At 36.2% G+C, this 22,877-nt stretch overlaps 2 protein-coding genes across 3 annotated transcripts in view; both read left to right on the top strand.

Annotated features, from left to right (window-relative positions):
- Positions 1 to 1,709: 1,709 nt before the first annotated feature.
- On the top strand, positions 1,710 to 19,370 carry ece1 (endothelin converting enzyme 1). 2 transcript variants are annotated; one of them, XM_056251391.1, is made up of 18 exons: positions 1,711 to 2,347; positions 5,003 to 5,141; positions 6,808 to 7,020; positions 7,301 to 7,425; positions 7,552 to 7,698; positions 7,885 to 7,950; positions 8,035 to 8,223; positions 9,228 to 9,370; positions 9,819 to 9,933; positions 13,392 to 13,502; positions 13,584 to 13,682; positions 14,029 to 14,106; positions 14,217 to 14,320; positions 15,156 to 15,266; positions 15,385 to 15,452; positions 16,165 to 16,355; positions 16,846 to 16,941; positions 18,843 to 19,370. In XM_056251391.1, the coding sequence occupies exons 1-18, from the start codon at positions 2,219 to 2,221 to the stop codon at positions 19,017 to 19,019; spliced, it is 2,301 nt and encodes a 766-aa protein (XP_056107366.1). In that variant the 5' UTR covers positions 1,711 to 2,218; the 3' UTR covers positions 19,020 to 19,370. The 2 variants fall into 2 exon arrangements, with proteins under 2 accessions (XP_056107367.1, XP_056107366.1); XM_056251392.1 differs by lacking the exons at positions 16,846 to 16,941; positions 18,843 to 19,370 and adding an exon at positions 16,426 to 16,795 and having other exon boundaries at positions 1,710 to 2,347.
- Positions 19,371 to 21,081: 1,711 nt separating this feature from the next.
- Positions 21,082 to 22,877, top strand: part of eif4g3a (eukaryotic translation initiation factor 4 gamma, 3a) — a 73,676-nt gene continuing 71,880 nt past the window's right edge. The window contains exon 1 of the mRNA XM_056251393.1: positions 21,082 to 21,728. Within this exon, the coding sequence (XP_056107368.1) occupies positions 21,565 to 21,728 (164 nt within the window). The 5' untranslated portion in view covers positions 21,082 to 21,564. The remainder of the gene's footprint in view (positions 21,729 to 22,877) is intronic.

Consider the following 22,877-nt stretch of genomic DNA (forward strand, 5'->3'; position numbering starts at 1 on the left):
AAAAAAAAAAATTTATATAATAAAAATAAAATTCTAATGGAAAAAATAGCTCGTAAAAATTATATAAATAATGCAAAGTATCATAAAAATCTTTAAAAATTCTAAATAATAATAAGAAAATATTATTGAACAAAAATATATTTGAATGGTTTTCCTGGGGGGGAAAAAAGTTACATTTTAAGGCTTCAGTCTTTTTTGACCGAAAGGAAGCCAAGTGTAACCCCTAAACAAAGAAGCCCAGAGGGTTAAATTTTATATATTATGTATTCTATTTTTTACACAAAAATAGCAGAATTAAAATTGTATTTAGATGTTTCAAATTTTGCTACAACAACAAAAATATATATTTTTTAAATTCCTTATGATTGCATTTAGGTATGGTTGTGACATTAGGTTTGGAGAGCCAAATAATCTTGAAGCCTTTGGCTATAAGTTAAAAAAAATTTTTTAAATAAAATGAAGTATTATGAGTTAGATGAAAGAATCATTTTAGTTCTAACTGTGTCTCATAGTTTCCAAATGACATGACACAATAGGTCTATGATATGTTTTCTGTAAATGCCAGAAAGACTTGTGCTTCCCGAGTTGGAAGAAATTCAGCCCTTTCTGTCAGTACCCTCATTTGTTACTCTCCCGAGTCCCGCCCTGTCAGGGTCATCAAATGACAGGACTTTACCCCTCTGAGGTCGTGAGAAGTACGTCTGGCCAGAAAATTCTATACAATATGCTAACTGTGCATCCCTGGGTGTGATTCTGTTTGGACTGCTCATGTTGTGGTTAATATTTTACAGTTCCTTAGAAGGAATGAAACTCTGAATTGTGTTTTATGTGCTTGGTTGAAACTGCTGTTTGAGTATCACTGCTGACTCGAGCTGTTCAGATGCCACAGAGGCCTCATAGACTATTGGCTTCGACAAGACCGAAGACAATTGGTCTTTCATGCAGCCAGATGACAGAAATAAATTATATTATCCTTACAGAAACAGTAAAAAAAAAAAAAAAAAAAAAAAAAGTAGCCCGTATTTACTTATTTAAAAAAAAGTATTTTCTTCATGTCTGAAATCTTTTCATGAAATTAATAAAATGTTATGCCAATTAATTAACTTAATGATAAGAAAAGCGCCCAAATAAATATAATGACAACAAAGGTAAAGTCACTGGAGTGAAGAAGAGGAAGCAAAAACATTTTTAAATACTTTAATATTAAATAATAGTAAAATAATTGTATTATATTAAATAATATAAAAATAATAATGTCATGAATTGACGTAATACTGTAAAATATTTTTATATTTATGAATATTTATATATTTCTTTAGTATTTAATTTAAATATGCTCTCAGTAATGTCAAGACATATCTTCATAAAGATAAAAAAATGTATCATAAAGCAAATATGGAATTTAATTTTCAAAATACACATGCGTGCTTGTGTGTATGTGTGTGTGTGTGTGTGTGTGTGTGTCTGTGTGTCTCTCTGTGTATATATATAATATATATATTAAGACTTCAGACTGGGACAGCAAAATCTGACTGTCATACTTATAAAGTGACTATTCTAATCTAGGCAGCTGAAGAACATATAATGGGCATGACCTCGTACAAGCCCCGCCCTCTGTCCTAGAAAGTCCTATTGGTTGGATTGAAAGAGGGCGGGAACTCACCTCTCACAGTTCCCTCCCAGTTCTAAATGAAAGCCCATTGTGGAATGCACACATTCTCTCTCTTACATGCTTATACTCACACACCCTCACGTATGTTCACCCAGGTCCTCTCTTCTTCCTGTTTTTCACAAGTTCCTGCCTTTATGGTGACGCTAGTGTTGTCGCAGGCTGGAAGGAGTTCAAGCTTCCCATGAATCCCTTGTTTAGGATTCCTAACTATAGGGCTGCGCTAAGGAAAGCTGAGAAGAGAGTTTTGAAATCTCACAACACGTTTGTTGTGAAGACCGAGCTGACCATGCTTTGGAGCTCATTTCCTAGGTGTAGCTGACGTTGGGGGGTTGTAAATTTGGCTTGGGAGGAGGTGAAAGCAGGGGGTGGAAGAGGAAACCCCATTCACACACAGATCAGAAGCACTCTGACACGCTGAGCAGAGAGAGCCTCCTCTAGTCCTTGGGGACGACTAGCTTCACAACCTTCTCCTGATGGAACCCTAAACATTCCCAGGATTCCCAAAAGCTGCTGAAACACCCTCGGAAGAGGAGATTTGGTTTAGTTATGGAATCACTGAGGGAATCTATTCTTCATTTGACCTTTCAGATGTCTAGTTACAAACGGGCCACACTGGATGAAGAGGAGCTGTTGGACACCGGCTCGGATGGGATCTACCACACCTCTACCGTGCCGGTGAGAGTTTATTTCTTTAACTTTTTTTTATAACTTATGCTTCTTGATGTATGTGTATTGAAAAAACTAGTGATCCGTTTGCTTGATTCTTTACCAAACGTGTTTGGTTAAAGTTACTTCCTCATGCTTTTCATTTCAAACATCCGCTGTGTGTTAGCACTGTTGTATACAACTTTCTTCTTATACTGTTAAAAGCTTTTTTTCCCCCAGAAGTGTGTCTTCTATTTGTTTACACTACTGTTTACATTTAATAAGTACACCATTTTTGGGGTAAAAGTCAATACAAATGCTAGCTAATTTTTTGCTTTGCATTGAAGCTCAAGTAAAACAATGTGCATGAACATTTAGAAATTATAAATGGTACTTGATATAATGATAGTTAAACAAGATTGATGATTTGGAAGGAATGTATTAGATTATAAATTCAGCAAAAAACTGTAATATTGTGAAATATTATTACAATTTAAAGTAAAAAAAAAAGTGGAAAGTAAGTAAGTTTAACAAGTGGAAGTCCAAATATGTTCTGGTCTTTTGTTTCTCGAACCAGAAATTCATTATCCTTTGACCGTTCCTAAAACATTTTCTCTGGATCATCGAGAGTATTAAATGTTCTGGGTGCCTTTATTGAAAACATTTCACTCTCTTTGTTTTACTTTCTCCCTCTGCTCTCTTTTGGAGAGAGACCTGAGTTTGACATTTGGGGCTCATTGAAGCCACACAAAACATACGAACATGCATGTTACAACTAAGCTGAGTAATTGCACAGATGGGCAGTTGGCCACTAAAAGTGACTTTTGAACTCTGTGAGCTCAGTAGGACTTAATCTGATTGGTATTACAGAGATCATTTATTAAGTTTCTCTTGCACCTCTTCTGCCAAGAGCTGATCAAATATGAAATCCTCAAGCCTTATTTGATCAGTACAGAATAAATGAAAAGAGAATCAAGTTTATAGCTTGAAATTCATAGCCCATTGAACAGCAAATATGTCTATAATGTGGATCGTATGGTCTTGATAATTTTGCATAGGAGGTATACAATGAAATTCTTCTGACTTTGGTATCTAAAACTAGAGTTTGGGTTATTGAGATCTTCTGAAACTAAAGGAGGCGTGCTAAAGGCTTCATTTGATGTCATTACTGTCTGAGAAAAACATTTGAGATATTAAAAAGATCTAGTTATGAATATTTCTTTCCAGCGGTTAGGTTTTGAATTGCACTGTGTTTGGCAGAACAGTGTTCAGACTTGGCAGTCTTTGAAGAGAGCGGGGCAGACTAACTTTTTTTACTAGGAGCGCTGGAGCCCCTGACTGAAATTTTTAAGAGCGCAAGCAGAAAATTTAGGGGCACACCTTAAATCAGCTTGCAATGCAATTATTCAAATTTCCCCCAAAATAACTGTAATACTGACACATTCTTTAATAATAAATAGACTTAACGTACAGATATTACAATGTGTAGTTTTATTTTAAGTTCACAGGGCTCCAGACTAACATTTGAGGGCAGCAGCACCAGAGCCACTGAATTCTACAAAAAAGATCTGGTAGCACTGGGGCTGGCAATAAAGCTCTAAACTTAATTTAGGGTGTAGATGAAATTAACTTTAATTATTATCATTCATAATGTCTTAATATTAATTAAAAAGCAAAACGAGTGAAAAAATTTATATTAGGGAGTGAAAATAGCTAATAAGCAAAAAGCAACCCACTTGTTTACAATGGTAATTTAAATTATTATAATTTTTTAAAATTAGAGTTTTTCTACATCTTAAATTTTTTAGTTTTAGGACAATCTTTGAAGGATGAACAAAAAATGTGTTGGTCAGGTCATCACATTATAAATATTATTTGATAGTTTTGAAGTGCTGGAAAAAGATGTGTAGTACTTGTAAAGGTGATACACGGAAACTTTTTGAGCAATGTTGCTGGGCAATCTTGCCGAGCGATTGTTGCTTGGGCACTTTCCCATTGAAAATGGGCAGTAAATTTCTATCAGGATTGTTTAGATCGGTCGTGGGCCCCCCCTGTGTCTCATCTGGTGGCAACATTGCTCAAAAATTACCCTGTGTATCATCACCTTAAGTGTTTGACTATTTCTGTCACAATACCATAGTTATGGTTAGAGTTACTACATGCTGATAACTGTTCCTGCTGTTCCTGGTTCAATACCAGTTATTCTCTGTGAATGGCATCTGTGCTATGGTGTCGATTACCACAGAAAATAATTGTGGTTACAGTAACACACTTACTATGAAAGTAAAGCAGACCAGCTTTCCAGAGGGTTTAAAAGCAGAAATTTGAAGCTCATATCATAGTTTTGTTGCACAACTTGCATGATTTTTTTTTGTGAGATCATCCTTTCAGGATTTTTTGAGGTGTGAATATGATCTGTGTTTTGAATTGGAGCAGAAAGACACCTGAAATAAAACCTGCACCATTTCATACCAATATTTACCAGTACCAGATTAAATACGTATCACTTTTTTAACACAAATAATCATATTCTCACCCTTGAGGATTGCTTCTTTGCCAATGATCACTCCTTTGGAACAGGTTTCAGTGTTATTTGCGTCATCTATGTATCATTGCTGATTTGAAGGGATAGTTATTTCAGTCGGCTCTTAACCCTTATTCTCTGATTATGTATGTGATTATCAGGTCGGGCTGCAGCGTGGTCTTGGTCTCCGGTGCTGGGCGGAGAAAACCCATGTTGAGAGGAAACTAGTGGTCATCGTGTGCGCTCTGTCCGTGGCCCTGTTCATCTGCATCGTGTCTTTGGGTCTGCGCTATAAAGGATGTGAGTGACTAGATCCTTTCAGTGTATGACAAATATTACATAAACGTGGTGTTAGGATTTTTTAAGGCATAACCAAAAAAACAAAAAAACAAAACAGTATGTATTACTTTATATAAGTATATTTTAATTAATTTTTTATAATAATAATATAACACTGTGTATACTGTGTATATAATATTATTTGAAAAAGTCAGCTTTCCGTGCAAACCTGTGGTTGTTATGAGATAAATAGTACTTCCTGTTTTATTTATCAGAGTACAATTTTTTTTTATATGTAGGCCTACTAGGACTCTATATGCTCTGGACCTCATATAAGAAGCATTTACTCACTTTTATTGCAGCTCAAAGTTATTATTTTCAAGTGAACTGAATGCCAATTCCTGCTATTCAGTCATCCACTGTTGCCCAAGCATAACAAATCGCTGTATAAAAGAACAACGACTTTTTGCCAGACTGTTTACCTCTTATTTCCTCATCCTCTGTCAGGCCTATAGATTGTTGGCCTTATCTCTCCAGATTAGGAGCTAGGGACACATCTTTTTGGGCCAAATATTTTTTTCTTAGAAGTGCTTACAATGAATCTGTTGTAGCTGCATTCTCCACAAGCCAAATAAAATCGGTGCAAAATTATTTTCAATATTACACTTAATAGTTGCATAACCTCATACAGTGGACTCATGCCCAGTCTCAAAGCCAAAGTGAAAACAAAGTAGTGCATACATTGTTTTCTTAACATATCCGGGGACACACACACACACACAAGCAAAATACCATTTCACAATTAAAGCGTGACTATTGGTGGTTGCAAATGACTTATTGCTATACAGACAAAAACATTTACCATAACAGCTTGCATTTCACCCTGGTGTGCTAATAAATTGTTAGTTTTCAATGTCTTTTTTTTTTTACAGTTAGATTTAGTATTTTTATAAAGAGAAAATACAATAGTGTGATCTCCTGGGTTTAATCCAGTGGTTCTCAACCTCTCCTGCAGGGACCCCCTGACACACCATGTTTCTGTTTTAACCCTGAAATGGCACACCTGATTCAATTAATTAAAGGCTTAATGAGTCATTATTAGAGTAGGAAGTAGGAATTAGTTAATTGATCAATTAGTCAACTACTCATTAAGCCTTCAATTAATTGAATCAGGTGTGCCATTTCAGGGTTAAAACAGAAACATGGTGTGTCAGGGGGTCCCTGCAGGAGAGGTTGAGAACCACTGGTTTAATCGCTGTAGCTTTCACAGGTCACTGATGGAGACTCATTGCGTGGCCATTTGATCAGGATTCTGAAAAAATACGGTCCTTTTCTCAGAAACTAGTTCCAGATGGGCTCATGTCCTGGGATCTTCCTCAAAGAGACGTTCAAAGCATATTTATGATGTGCAGCTTGCATGCAGTATGAGGTACTGCACCGAAAGTGTAGCGCCCCAAAATCCCAAGCTTTAACATTTTTTGATTTACCTTTTCATGTAATTGCAGTGGAGATGTATATTTTAGTTTTATCATGCATTGAGCCAGTACTGCACTTCATTTATGATTACCCTAGTGTAAGATATGCTGAGTGAAAGAGACATCGGGAAGTCTTTCTAATCTTTTTGGCACATAAGGCATAATGTAATGGATACAGCAGTATCTTTATATACTTATATTGTTTTTAACAGCTCATCCTGGAATGTGCCTGTCAGAGCCTTGTGTTAGTGTGGCAAGTACAGTTATGGGGTCCCTCGATCGGTCGGTGGACCCCTGCCAGGATTTCTACAACTTTGCATGCGGGGGCTGGATGAGGAAAAACCCGCTGCCTGAGGGCAAGTCCCGCTGGGGTCCTTTCAGCAACCTGTGGGAACACAACATGGCCGTCATGAAGAACTTATTAGGTAAGAAACGCAGTTCAGGGAGATCATCACCACAAAGTATGGCCTGATATACTGTATATGAAACAACTTACCATTTTTACGACATCATCACGTCCTCTTATGTTCTTAATTGGTTTTTGAATCCTGGATTTACAATGGGGTCTCAGACTTTTGGGCCCTGCCTTATAAAAAAAGCAGTAATGAAGTTCCATCCTGAAAAGCTCCTACCAACTTATAGGCTTCGTTTCACTTCGCTTTAAAGGTTCTTGTCATTGAATTTTTCTCCATTTGTTGAATTCAGAGAACACCAGCATGAAGAGCCTGACCAAAGCGGAGGAAAAAGCCCAGTGGTATTACCAAGCTTGTATGAACGAGAGCAAAATCGAAGAGCTTGGGGCAAAACCACTTCAAGATCTCATCAATCAGGTGACCTTAGATACATGAACAAACCCAGTCACCTTATTTAACAATATGAAACTTTGCCTCAATGAAAACCTGCCTTTTCTCTTATTCTGGGATATAATTCTTAATAACGGAACTTTGTTTTTCCAGACAGGAGGTTGGGGCTTGAAAGACCCGTGGGAGAAAGATAACTTCCAGGAGGTTTTACGGACTGTGTCAGCCAACTTCCGAACCTCCCCCTTTTTCACTGTTTTTGTCAGCACAGACTCAAAAAGCTCCAACAGCAACATCATCCAGGTGGGAACACTTATGGATATGTTTTTTTATCACCATAACATGGATTCTTAAATGTCTAGGGGAAACTCCTCACTGTTCTAGATACCATATTATGATTTATAATAGCTGTCAGAATATATTATAGCTTGCTATTTATCTTGATGCATGTCACTGTAGCTTAGCTTGTTGATTCCCCTTTTTCCACAGGTGGATCAGTCAGGATTGGGACTTCCCTCTAGGGAATACTATCTCAATAAGACAGCCAATGAAAAGGTAAACAAAGAGACCCAATGTTGTTCATTAACGTTGGTAGTGTTTTGCCGTGGTCAACAGCTTGTGTTGTTATTCCTTCTTTAGTATTTAAAAGCATATTTGAACTTCTTGGTGGAGCTCGGGATTCTTTTGGGCGGATCAGAGGAGACCTCTCAAAAGATGATGCTGGAGATCATAGACTTTGAAACGGCTCTGGCAAACATCACGGTCCCTCAGGAAAATCGACGTGACGAGATGAAAATTTACCATAAAATCCAAGTCAAAGAGTTAGCTGTGAGTACTGCGTGGTTACTCTACTACTGAAATCTGTGGTCCTTTACTGGTGGGTCATGACCCAAAAATGGTCACAGGTCTGTTCTGATAGGGTCGTAAATGGAAAGGCTAATAATTAAATGCATAGTAATGATTGAAAAATATTACAATGGAGGACAAAATATTTTCCATAATTTTGCTGTTGCAGACTAAACTCTTGTCACTTGGTTAAATTAGCCGGATGCTAACATGAGCAGGTTGCCTGACAATGGATAAACATTTATATTGACTACAAATTGTTTTGTACAGAAAAATGATTGTGATAAATTAAATTATTACTGATAATTATAAGTTATCAGTGTTTCTGTTCAGCATCTACTACCATTTCAAAGTTAGTTTTTTTCATGTTTTTGAAAGTAGTCTCTCGTGTAAAACAATCAAACATACTGTAAATCAGTATTACTGTGAAATATTATTACAATTTAAATTAACTTGTTTCTGTTGTAATATATTTTAAAATGTAATTTATTCCTGTAATGGCAAAGCTGAATTTTCAGCATCATTATTCCAGTCTTCAGTGTCACACATTTGCTACTCAAGAAACATTTGTGCTGTATACCATGAGGCATTTTTTTTTCAGAATAGAATTCAGTATTTATTTGAAATAGATTTTTTGTAACAAAGTCTTTACTGCATTTTTGATCAATTTAATACAACCTTGCTGAATAACGTATTCATTTCTTAAATAAATAAAAAATCATACTGACCCAAAACTTTTTAACAGTAGTATATGTCATGTTAGTAATGTTTCATATGGTTGTGATTGTGAAGTTGTTATGGTGTCCAGTTAAAAATCGGGGTCCTCCTGAAACAAAACCGGTTGAGAACCACTCAACATGTTCTCAAATATTGTGATTATTAAAATGGGAGAAACAATTTCAGAACATTTCCTTTGCTGACGACATATAAAGGATTCTTTCATAAGTCAAATTATGTTTTTGCATGTGTTTGTGTCTGTGCTTTAGACGTTGGCACCGGCAGTGGACTGGATTCCTTTCCTCTCTGCAGTGTTCGCCCCTGTTGCCCTAAATGACTCTGAACCGGTGGTTGTATACGCTAAAGAATACCTCCAGAAAGTCTCTGAGCTCATCAGCAACGCCAACAAGAGGTAAACCAACATTAGCCAGAGTTAGCCAGCTAGGCTGTGTGGGTTTGTGGGCGAGACCATTACCCCTTTTCCAACAGAATTGTTCGGAGCCAGAGCCTGTTCTCGGTCAGGAGCCTATCGCAAACCGGATTCTAGTAAACCGGCAGCTTGCATAAACTCCCGGTACTCTCATCTGGCCTTTTCGGAGATACATTGAAACTGAAATCGTTGATTCACTCTCTCTCTCGCACGTTGGGTCTCTTTCGCGACCATAGTTTTATATTTAGATATAAAGAGTAATGTTATTCGATTGCTCAACTATACAGCGGCAGCACTTCACCGACCCGTAAACCCGCACCGGAACCGTGTTGGTGGAAAATGGGTAGTATGTACAGACCTCTAGAAAAATCACATTTTCCTTTGTGAAATTGTCTGTTAGCTCAGATCAAAGCTAATGTGTCTCCCCCAGTGTCTTGAATAACTACATGATCATGAAAGTGGTGCGGAAAATGGTGTCCATCTTAGACCAGAGGTTCCAAGATGCGGAGCAGCGCTTCCTTGAAGTCATGTACGGCACCAAGAAGGTGAGAAACAAAGATCAAAGCTGCCATCTGTCAGCCCAAGGCACCGCTGATCCTTCAAATATCAAATAACAATAAGTCATGTTTTTCACATTTACTTTTCTTTTTCTGTTTCCCTACCTATCATACATGATTTCATTTTCCTATAGTTGAGATTTAAAGGATATTATTAATTTTATTGAAAGTTAAAAGAAATAGTTCATCCCAAATTTTGTTATCATTTACTCTGCCTCATGTCATTCTAAAACCATGTGACCTTCTGGACATAATCATACTAATACATACAAACTAGAAAGAGCACAATAAAATATCATAAAAGCGGTCCATAAGACCATGCTCTGTGTTTTAAGTCTTCTGAACCCAACATCTGTCATCTATCTATGATTTGACAGAATCCAAATGACATTGATTGCCATCAAAATTAATAGTTTTATTCAGCAAGGACCCTCATATTGGTCAAAAGTGACAGTAAATACTTTTATTAAAAAAAAAATTCAAATAAATGCTGCTTTTCTATTTATAAAAAAATAGAATGTATCAAAGTTTCCACTTTTTTTTTTAGCAGCACAATTGTTTTCAGCATTGACGATAATAAGAAATGTATCTAAAGCACCAAATCATTCAAATGATTTCTGAAGGATCATGTGACACTGAAGACAGGGTGACAGAGCCTCTGCAGTAACTGGGCCCGGGTTATGGAACGAATTGCCGTCATCTATCAAAACAGCGTCCACAGTGTCTGAGTTTAGAAGTCTTTTGAAAACATATTTATACTCTTGTCATAAACATATTTAGCACTTTGATCAACCAAGGTTGTTTTAAATGTGCTTTATAAATAAATTAAACTTGAAACTTGAAGACTGTAATAATGATGCTGAAATAATTACAGGAATAAATTACATTTAAATTATATTAAATTAAAAAATATTTATTTTAAATTGCATTAATGTTTCACAATATTACTGTTTTTACTGTATTTTGATCGTAAATGGTGAGCATAAAAAAACATTACAAAATTGTACATACCCCAAACTTTTGAATGGTAGTGTAGTTGTATGAAATATATTTGGTGTGGTGCTTTTAATTATTTATTGAGCCTGACTGACAGTATACACCATACAGTTCATATATAGAAGAGAACATATATTGGATATCGTGTAATAATAATAATAATAATAATAATACAGGATTAGAAACACTTGGACTGAGTAAAGATAAGTAAATATTATTCATTTTGGGGGGTGAACTATTCCCCTACACTGATTCTTCCTCTTCCAAGGATCATTTGATGCAAAAATAATTTTATATTCAAAAACGAAATTACCCAAATATTAAACTAGTCTGTGTGCTCAGTCAGTATGAAAGGCAAAAGAGGAAAATGTGATCAGTTGCCCTTGTCCTCTCTCCTCTGCTCTCCCGTCTTTTCATTTTCTCTACTGGTATGAGAGTTGGTGTGTATGGAGAGGCGGTGTGTTGTTCTGCAGGGAGCCTGGTTATATAGACTCTTATCAGGAGGAGATCCTGTTGCCCTGGCCTCACTTTCCGCTGGGGTCAGGCTGAAATAACAAATGAAAGACTGAGCCTTGGGCGATGTGTGTATGTGTGTATGCGTGATGGGTTATGATAAGAGATAAAGAGAGGGTCCATAAGGACGGTCACCTTCAGCACAACTTAGCATTTTAGTGTCGCTATAGCTTTTATTATTGCATTTAAATGGATATTTCAACCAAAAATGAAACTTCCTGTCATCATTTACTCAACTTCATGCCATTCCAAACCTGTAGGACTTTCTTATTATGTTCTGTAGGAACATAAATGTTGACTCCGCTTTCTGTCATGCAATGAAAGTGAAATATGACATGGAGCTGTCAAAGCCCAAAAATTACCATAAACGTATTGTTAAAGTAATCCATGTAATGTCTGTGCTGGATTCCAAAGCTCCTGAAGTCGCATGGCAGCTTAAAATGCCAAAAAATAAGCCATTATTCACTGATAATCTTCACATCTGCTGTCATCATTTATTCACCTTCTTGTCATTCCAAACCTGGATTACAGAATTTTCTTTTTTGTCTGAACTATCCCTTTAAAGTTACTATAATATGACTTAAAGCAACACTAAGTAAGAAATTTTACCTTAAAATAATGTTTTCAAAATCGTTTCAGTGGTTCATCAAGTCATGACATGGTGAAATGCACTTATGCCACCGCTTTGCAGTCCTTTATCTGATATATCCACGCAGACCGGGTCGCATTTCTGTAGTGCGAATGAGGCCTAAGAAAACTACAAGTTTGACTTGCTTTAGGCAAGCGTTACAATTGCCGATAGGTGGAGCGTACTCGACAGTAGACTACAACTACACTTTCGTAAAATCATGCATCATACTCTACCTTGTCTGTGGCCATTGTTGATTCCAAAGCCAGTGCTGGATAAACAGAGAGCATGTGCGTGCGCGTGCGACAGTAGGATGCGGTAGGCTAAATTATTTACGACAGCAGTAATGGATAATTCCGCTTACAACCTGTAGGGCGACCGCAGAGGAAAGGTCACTTGGTGTTGCTTTAAATGGTTAGTTCACCCAAAAAATCTAATTCTGTCAGTAATTACTCACCCTCATGTCGTTCCAAACTCGCAAGACTTTTGTTCATCTTCGGAACACAAATTAAGATTTTTTTGGATGATATCTGAGAGCTTTCTGTCCCTTCATTGACAGCTACACAACTACCACTTTGGTCAAAAAGTTCATAACGAGTGAGTCAAACTAATCCATATGAATTGAGCGATTTAGTCCAAATTTTCTGAAGAGACTCGATTGCTTTTATATTATGAACAGATTTAATTTAGGCTTATTTAAGCGAATATAAGTGTATATATATGGTTCACGTCGAGGGTCACCCCTGGTCACCCTTCACTCTCATTGCATTTTGTTCTTTTAAATGCTGTTCTTTTGAACTTTATATTCATTCAAGAATCCTGAAAAACATGTATCATTGTTTCACAGACATTTTCATTTTCACTTAATGTCTCATTTCCTTTGAAAACCAAAACTCCATTTGACCCACAGTCTTTCATTGTGAGCTGTTAGCCGTTATCTCTAGAGCCTCCGTTTCTAAACAAGAGATGGGAAGTTGAATGGGTGACAAGACATGTCTTGTCGCTGCCCGCATATCGTCATATTCAAGGAACCTCTAAGAGAACAATGTAATGTCTTGTTTCGCTGATGAAGTGAAAAAACACTTCTGTTTACCTTGTTACATGCACATTTGTTAGTCTAAAATGTCTTGAACAAATTATTTGTGATAATTTCTTCAAATGCGAATTCCCTTATTGTGCACATGGAAACTAGACTTTGTGTAGCTGCAGAAGTTCAAGTCTGGATGTTCTGTAGATTGTTTGTGAGATGCCACATTGAGAAGATTATCGAGGATGCTAGTTGTTAATATATCACCTTTGTTTTTTCCAGAGCTGCACGCCACGCTGGAAACTTTGCGTCAGCGACACGGACAGCGCTCTGGGCTTTGCTCTCGGGGCGCTCTTTGTCAAAGCTACTTTTTCAGAAGACAGCAAAGCTTTTGTGAGTATCTTGTGATGTTTTGCATGCCATCCCTGTCTTTTCCTCCAGGCCTATAAACTATATTCTCTCCTGATGTGTCAGGTTGAAGATATGGTCTCAGAGATCAAATGGGCCTTTGAAGACAGTCTGAAGACTGTCGGATGGATGGATCCCGAGACCAAAAAAGCCGCCAAAGAAAAGGTGAGAACCGACAACACGATCCCAAACACGAACACCAATTTTAGAAATGGTGCATGTTTATCATTTTCATTATTTTTTGCCTGGTGGACTATAAAAAATGGCTAAAATATCCCATAGAGATACTTTAAAGGTTGAATATAACTAGCAGAATATCAGAGGCACTATTTTGACCAGAGTGCTCTTTTGTCCAAGAAATCAGACAAATAAATCCAATCCATTATACTGCACAAAACCCTACATAAAGGTTGTTATGCTTGTTGATGCTCTGTAATGCCACCTGGTGTTGAAGCCTAAACTACGCTCTTATAATGTCACTTAAAATATTTATTTCCTTTTTCTTATCTAGGCAGATGCAATATACAACATGGTTGGTTATCCAAAATTTATTATGAACCCCAAAGAACTGGACAAGGTGTTTAATGATGTATGTATAGAATTTGTTAATTTTTTTTTTTTGTTTTGGTTGATGGAAAAATGTCTTTAATGTTGTAAAGTGTCTGAACTAAAATCTCGGCCCCTCAAACTGTATATCAGTTTGATGTTGTTTCAGAGCTTTACTTTCAAAACGTCATGAATTATTACAACTTCTCTGCACGAGTGACGGCTGATCAGTTGAGAAAAATCCCAAACAGAGATCAGTGAGTATCAGTCCAACTCTCACACAAGAGGATGCTCTGACACACATCTCTTAAAGGGATAGTTCACCCAAAAATGAAAATTGTCATCTTTTACCAGTGTTATTTTAGTATTATTTATATACTACTATAGTATGTATTCATGTTTTAAATTGGCTTTTATTTTTATATTTTCAGTTTTCGTTTTAATTTTAGTTCATTTTTATTATAATTTTTAAAAAATATTTCTATTTAGCTTTAATTTATTTTGGTTATAGTAATTTTAGTACTTCAACTTACTGGAACTTTATTTCAGTTAGTTGCCAAGGACATCTGCATTAAAGTTTAAGTTTAAATGATTATTCTAAGATTTATTTTAATCTAATATTTATATTCTATTTCAGCTTTATTTAAATTAATGGAGACAGACTTTTTTTTTATATAGTTTTTGATTTAGTTTTTAGGTTTAGAACACTGTCATTTACTCCCCCTCATGTCTTTCCAAACCCTTGTTGACTTTTTCTTCTGTAGAAAACAAAAGAACAGTAAAAAACATTAGTCCCCATTGACTTTCATTATATGAAAAATCACTGAGACATTTTTCAAAATGCATACAGGTTTTGAACAACATGAGGGTAAGTAAATAATGGCCAAATTTGTATTTTAGTTTAAAACTACCTCAATGTCAGTTTAAGTGTATGTCAGTGAACAGTCAAGTCATTATGTTTTTCTTTCTTGCGTTTCTCTCTGCGTACAGATGGACAGGTTGTTTAAAACTACCCCAATGTCAGTTTATGTGTATGCCAGTGAACAGTCAAGTCATTATGTTTTTCTTTCTTGCTTTTCTCTCCGCGTACAGATGGAGTATGACTCCACCAACAGTTAATGCCTACTACAACCCAACAAAGAATGAGATGGTACTTCCAGCAGGCATTCTGCAGGCTCCCTTTTATAACCATGCTTGGCCAAAGTAAGAGTCTCCCACTAACAAAACCTCACCAGCTTATTTAACCTCTTGCTTGGGTTTTTAGAAAGAAGCGGACGTTACATCACTTATCTCATCCTATTGTGTATCTGTTGTTTTCTAGAGCAATGAATTTCGGTGGTATAGGAGTGGTTATGGGGCATGAGCTCACCCATGCCTTTGACGATCAAGGTAACAAAAAATGATTCTTTCAAATGACATTCAGTCACTTGCTGAAGAGTTAAGTGTGCCACTGATTCATTATTACAGAGTTACATAACCACAGGAGAAACTATATACCTGAGTGGCTGTTATGGTAATAGTGAATATGTCTCACACATCATTAAATGAGTATTAAATTACTAATAAAAAATATTAAATAAGTATTAGACCATCAAATTATGTGTCTCTCTCTATCAATCAGTTGTTAGAACCTCAGTCTAGCAAGTATTATTAGTAATTAATAATACAAATAATGTAAAAAGAATTTTTGATTTCTTATGTTATCAATACTAAAAACTTGAAAAAAAAAGTATTTCCTAGGTCAAAGTTCAGAGTAAGAGAAATGTGGTGACCATGTAAAATATTAGTCATGCTTTGTTATTTTATTAATATTGATATAAACTATATATTATATATTATATATACTAATATATATATATATATAATATATTATATATATAATATATACTATATATAATATATATAATATATAATAAATAGTATTTTTTTCATTTATAGTGTAATAATATAATTGTATTGTCCTGTATGATTTGTAATACTGTCAAATTGTTAATAAATACTTGCACCAGTTTTTATTACAGAACTATAATGCTGTAATGTTTATGTGACCATTTATCAATATGTGTGTGTTATAACACAGTGTTTTAAACATGTCCTACAGGAAGAGAGTATGATAAGGATGGGAATTTGCGTTCGTGGTGGCAAAATTCTTCAGTGGACGCTTTTAAACTCCAGACCCAGTGCATGGTGGAGCAGTACAGCAACTACAGTATATATAAAGAACCTCTGAACGGGAAACACACTTTGGGAGAAAATATTGCTGACAACGGAGGCCTGAGGGCAGCTTATAAGGTTTGTGAAGATCCTGTTGTGGAACAAGACTTTGCAGGAAGAGTTTAAATCGATTTAATTCAATCAACAGATTTGTTTGGTTCATCAGAGAGTTATAAAGAGATGAGACTCCAGTGGTTACTTTCCATCACACGACAACAGCTACGGCGAATGACGTATGAGAATCTGATACGAAAGGCATTACGATCTCTATATGTCTCTCGTTGGCGGCTTTGATAGCTTTGGGACCGTCGTGATCCTGTCTCACTGAAAAGCCTCGCAGTGCAACAGGTGGCTCGGAATGGGTCGCTCTACCTCCAGCCGCTCGGATTCTTTCCGTTGGCTGAAAAGTCATAGGTTACAGAGTAGATGAGCAAAGCATATGGCCGGAGAAGACCCTGCGTTAACCTCTCAGATGGAGAGGAAAATAACCGTTGACACGAGGGCACTGTTTATTTGTGATCTCATGCAGAATTATTAGCGGACTAATGTTATCACACTTGCTTTGCAGGCTTATGTAAACTGGATCGAGAAGAATGGTGAGGAGGCTACCCTGCCTGCCCTTGGAATGACCAATCATCAGCTGTTCTTTGTAGGATTTGCTCAGGTTTGTGCCTCAAAAATGTTTGCTTTGAATGTTATCTGTGATGTTACACTTGTTTTAATGCCCACAACCTTTGCACTTCAAAGTCTTTTTTCTCTGCTTTTGAACGATTGGTTTGCTTAGTCAAGAATCAATATTTATTTTGTTCAGTTTGATTTGAAGATTTACCTCTGTGCATAGCCTATGCTATTACTTGGACTTAATAATATTCTCCTGACGGACAAAAAAATTCTGTATTTTCATATAAAAATTGCAGACATATTTTAAAGGTGGGACCCTATGCTTTAGGGATTAGAATATCTCTATAATATTTGTTTTGATATATATATATGTCTGCAATTTTTATATGAAAATACAGAATTTTTTTGCAAGTTCTTTTTGTGGTTCACCAAAATATTTTGGGGCTCCTTTTGGCTCAATAAGCAACAAATAAAAATATTTTGGTTAACTGTAAAAAAGTGAACATAATTAGGACATTTTTCTGAAATACATTTTAACTAAAAAATGTATGAGACTATTTAAGGCATAAAATATTAATTTTTGTTTTTAATACATTACATATTATAATACATCAAACTTTTACAGCCTTTCTGTGTTAAACATAAAAATGCAACAAGAGAGCAACTTGACTGTTAACTGTAAAAAAATAAAAAAATAAAAAATAATTTTCATTACTCAAAAAAATAAAAAATAAAAAAATATATATATATATATATATATTCGTAAATGTTGAAGTTAACATTAACAAATGCTTTAGAATTATTTTTCATTATTAGGCATAAAATATTATATATAAAATATGTATGTGAACTAATTACCTGAAAAAAATACAGACTTTACAGAAAAAAATTATACGGGTATTAAAGTAACACTATGTAGTTTTTCAACCTTCATAATATATTTCCAAGACCCTTGTGATGGTACAACGACTTACAATAGGTTAAATGACACGTCTGCCATAGCCTGACGTGGTCTGTATCGCTTTTACTTGCACTATGTAACTTCAGGTTTCGGGTAGTAACCGGAGCACAAAAAGAACTACAAAATTCGACTGCTTTACGGCATACGTCACTTCCCCTCACCACTTCCTTAAAATTGTCTATGGCCATTGCAGACATCCCAAGTCTGCACTGCACATTTTCAAGAAAAATCTCTAGGAAAATTTGCTCATAACATATGATTGTTGAACATTCCGTAAGTGTTACTTGTGCTGGGATCTTCTGTTTGTCTGTAGTGTTTGTTTTCTGTTGTTTTTATGTATTTGTCTATTTTGTGTCTATGGTATATTGAGTTTTTGGTTTGTATATTATATGTTGTATGTTTATGTTATTGGGCCCCCTCCTAAAAGCTTTTAGTAGCTTCTTTGGGGTTCCCCATTTCACACGACCTACATATGACCATTGTTCCTTCTGAAATTGTGTCTGAATGATATAATTATGATGTATTTGAAATAAAAACGAAATGAAAACAAATGGAAGATTATTGTAAAATGTTTAAATTTTTAGTTTTTTACATAATGTATTTTATAATACTTCAAATCATTTTTAAACCCTGCCAATGTAAAACAATATGCAACTGCAGATAGTAACAACTAGACTGCGATGAGAAATTTAACAGCATTAAACTATTTTAAATAACATTTTGAATTAGCCCATTTTTCCGCCCTAAAAAAAATAAAAAATAAGAACTAACATTGATGGAGTAAAAACTAATGAAAATTAAACTAAATTGAAAAGATTAAAAATAAACATTTTAATAAAAAATAAAATAAAAATGATTAAAAATGTAAAACTATTAATACCCACAACACATCATGGCAGTGACTTTTATCTGTGACTTTTGCACAGACAATCAACACTATCTGGTTATGTCCTATTATGGTCTCTTTGTTTCCTTTTTTGTAGGTGTGGTGTTCAGTTCGGACACCTGAAAGCTCTCACGAGGGCGTTATCACTGACCCCCACAGTCCATCACGTTTCCGGGTCATTGGCACCGTCTCCAATTCCCATGAGTTCTCCAAGCACTTTGGCTGCAAGGCAGACTCACCCATGAACCCCAAGCAGAAGTGTGAGCTGTGGTGACAGGGACTGAACCTGGAGCTGGAGCTGGAGCGAGCAAGGTGGTGAAGCGACCGCTGTTATCACTCAAAACATGCCAAACGTCCATCTCAGGTTGCCTAATCTAGACTGCCAGATAAGGTGGTGGACTTAAAGTGGACTACATGTTTTCCAGCAATCATTTGCCTCTTAATGAGGAGTAGGTGTAAATAATGACTCCATGGACATCTATATAATGGAGTTTTATTCTTATTCAAAACACTGGAAGTTAGTGGTTAAATGTAATTGCTACTTTTGCAAATATGTTTTCAATACGTGCCTTTTTAGCAAATGCTTTTATTTTTCTAATGGGAAATAATATTTATGTCCTCTGTATTATGTTGTTGGTGTTTTTCTTTGTCTGTAATGTTTGCCAATTCTTATGCACAACACATTGTGCAATATTGTTAAATAACTTTGCTCACATTTTAATTCATGGTTAACAAGATTTATACAAGATCACATCCTATCTGTTGAATTTGCCTGTGTAATATTAACTTGAACTCAGGGCAAATGGATTTCATTATCCTTATTCCAATGTAATTCTAATGATGTTAATTGAAGAATACATGTGTGAGCAGTATGCCCACTGTTTTCATTGGATTTGTTTTTAGACCATAATACAAGAAAGTGCCTTTGAAACTATGCAAATATGAGACTCGCTGGGCAAAAGGTTTTCTTTACACACAGATTCCAACTGCCCCCTCCACAATCAAAATAAATAAGAAACGTGGGTAACAATTTACAGTAACGTTTCATTTGTTAACATTAGATTTGTGATTTACAGTTCGTCTCTCCGTCCCCCTGCAAACATGACCGACAGATGGCGCCACATTCACACATATTAATGGAAACAAAAAAGCCTGTCAAAGGTTTGCTAATGTTCGTATTATTAAGCTTATCTAAACCCACATACTCAACAACATAAGCAAGCGTATCTATTCCATACACGCTGAATTTGGCAAAAAGCCTTCATCAAACGTAAGAAATACTGCAAACAAAATCTGGGCGGAACCCTTTTTTTTTTTTTTTTTTTACAAAAGGTGAAATTGCAGACTTAAATACAGTCATCATATACTGCATATGATTCATTCATTTCTTTTATGAAGATTGATAGCTTGGAATGTAACAGAGATGCCATTCATTGTGTGAAACAGTGCAGGCATGTGGCGAGGGGCGACTGCCTTTATGACGTCACTCTCATTGGCGTATTGCGATGTCCCATTCGCGAACGAATCGTTCTTTTGCCCGAACGAGTCGTTCACAAATCGAAATGAATCATTCTGAGCGGCTGTCGAATCAACAACTCACGGACTAATTGAACCAAGAACATATTTCGAATTTGGCTGATGTGGCAAAAAGTTAATTTAGTAGCCGAATAGCTGAAATATTACAAACAAAATGTACCGGAAATATGTTTATGGCTTAATTTGTTTTACAGTTTTATCTATCTCTACACACACACACACACACACACACACACACACACACACACACACACACACACACACACACACACACACACACACACACACACACACAATAAATGAATTGGTTTATAGATTTTGCATTCAAACAAAAAGTGTTGCTGAAACTTTTTTCATTCAAGATGTAGCCTACTAAAGTCTAGTCTTCTTTAAAGTAGGCCTAAATGCAAAATATAGTGCTCAATGGCTTTATATTAACTGAACTAAATTGAAAAAAAAAAGTGAAATGAAATGTGCTGTTTTAAAGCATGAATAAACATTAGCATTTTACATACACTTTTGTTCAAATGCAAATAATCAAACAAACAATTAGGAAAAACTACTACAAAAATAAGTACATTAAAATATCCAGGGGGGTAATATATTATATATATAAAAAAGAATAATAAGAATATAATCGGGTAGAAAAATCTAAAATAAATACTTTGTAGGTCTCACAAACGTTGTCAGGGAAAACGTAATTGCGTCACGGCGTAAAATAATCACTGTATTATTTTATGAACCGCATCTTTGAAACGAACTATTCAAATGAACCGATTCGTGAAAATGAGTCGTTCTTCCGATCACTACGGAGTGGCGTAAGGTGAACGCGAGCATCTCCGAATTCACCCGACGTTAACCGAACCGTCCTTCCAGCCGGACTGCTGGAAGCAGCCGCAACAACGCCATGTTGAGTGAAGTCTCCCATCTTTATGAGAAATTCCTATAATGCGACTCGTTGATGTGATGTTACTACGCAAAGCGGAGCAAACAAACCCGGAGACTGCCATCTGAGGAGGCGAAGAACAATTCAACCGGGGAGATCCAGGGTGGCTGGAGGGGGATACAACCCCCCTGTCGTCCCCATGCGTAGAGCAGCTACAATCCCCGATTTCAAAGATAAAATGACATTTTTGTTACTAACAGCCAGATTTGAATGAAATCCATGGCATAAGGATATACACACGTCCCGGCCTTCGTAGAGAGAAGAGACGGCCAGATATTGTTGGAACGTGCGACCGTTTTCAGCTGCGTATTTTTTTGTTTTGGTTTAAATTTCTGCAATGAGTTTGCCACCGAAAGTGGTTCAGAAACCGGCCGCTGTCTCTGTTAGTGGACATGTTACCGGACCGGCACCGCCAACGCAGCTCCGCGCAGCGCTGACCTCCGTGTCGTTACCACCGGGAGTCCAGAGCGCTCCTCCGCCGTCAGCCGTGCCGCCTACCCAGTATCCTTCACTAATAACAAAGCCCCTTGTGTCCCACGCAGATTAATGGGCAAACGAGTGCAACGAATTTCGCTTTGTAATCACATAACCAGACTTGTTGTTTGTTTACATTCATGTGTAACGTTAACTGGTTATGATGACGAAATTACTAATATAAGATTGCATTAGTTCATATTAATATAATATAGCAACCGTTGCCAGGGTGATTGGTGTGTTTATCGATTACATCGAAGGGATGTAACGTTATCTACATGGTTGGTATCTGTTGGCACTTGCTTTGTTCGTTGAACTTGACAATTCCAGCTTTGTGTCCATAACAGTTTCAGATCATTCAGAATCTGTGCATGTTTTTAATAGTTACCTGCTGAATTTTCTAGTTTTGTGATCGAATGGTTTTCCTCCTAAAGGCCTCAGTGCACAAATCAAAAGAGACCAGAATGGCATATGTTGCTAGGGTGTTGTTGCTAGTTGCTAGGGCGGTACTAGGAAGTTGCTGTGGTGTTGTGAATGGCTGATCAACTGCAAGTTTAAAAAATATTATTTAAAAAAAAAAAAGATCTCTTTTCAGTGCAAGTTTATGTTTTTTCCCCGTTTATCCATCTGCCAGACAAACAACTTGTGTGATCTTAAGGTTAGTTCACACTAAAATGAAAATTCTGTCATCAGTTACTCGCCCTTATGTCCTTCCAAACCCGTAAGACTTTCGTTCATCTTCGGAACACAAATGAAGATTTTTTTTGATGAAATTTGAGAGCTTTCTGTCCCTCCATTGACAGCTACACAACTAACTTTACCACTTTGACGCTTCAAAAAATCTATAATGAGATCTTAAAACTAATCTATATGAATTGATTGGTTTAGTCCAAATTTTCTGAAGAGACATAATCACTTTATATGATGAACAGATTTGATTTAGGCTTTTATTCACATTTAAACATTCATCAGCAAACATAAACAGAAGCTCAACCGAAACTGCTGACATATGAGAACAAACCTCATTGGTTCTTGCGGAAGCTCAAACTTGCTGCGTAACACGAGAATGAACCTCATTTGTTCTCGCACGTCAAGCGAACATGCTTGAGTTTCTGTTTACCACAACTGATGTATGAGTTGATGAATGTTTATATGTGAATAAAAGCCTAAATTAAA

The sequence above is a fragment of the Rhinichthys klamathensis genome, unplaced genomic scaffold (assembly GCF_029890125.1).
Source record: "Rhinichthys klamathensis goyatoka isolate OS25496 unplaced genomic scaffold, OSU_Roscu_1.1 h1tg000082l_1, whole genome shotgun sequence".
In the NCBI taxonomy this organism is placed as follows: Eukaryota; Metazoa; Chordata; class Actinopteri; order Cypriniformes; family Leuciscidae; genus Rhinichthys; species Rhinichthys klamathensis.

Coding starts and splice junctions, on each gene's coding strand:
- ece1 (XM_056251391.1), top strand. CDS start 2,219: ATGGAATCACTGAGGGAATCTATTCTTCATTTGACCTTTCAGATGTCT. Junction 9,934..13,391: donor TCATGTACGGCACCAAGAAG/GTGAGAAACAAA, acceptor TGTTTTTTCCAG/AGCTGCACGCCACGCTGGAA. Junction 16,942..18,842: donor TCTTTGTAGGATTTGCTCAG/GTTTGTGCCTCA, acceptor CCTTTTTTGTAG/GTGTGGTGTTCAGTTCGGAC.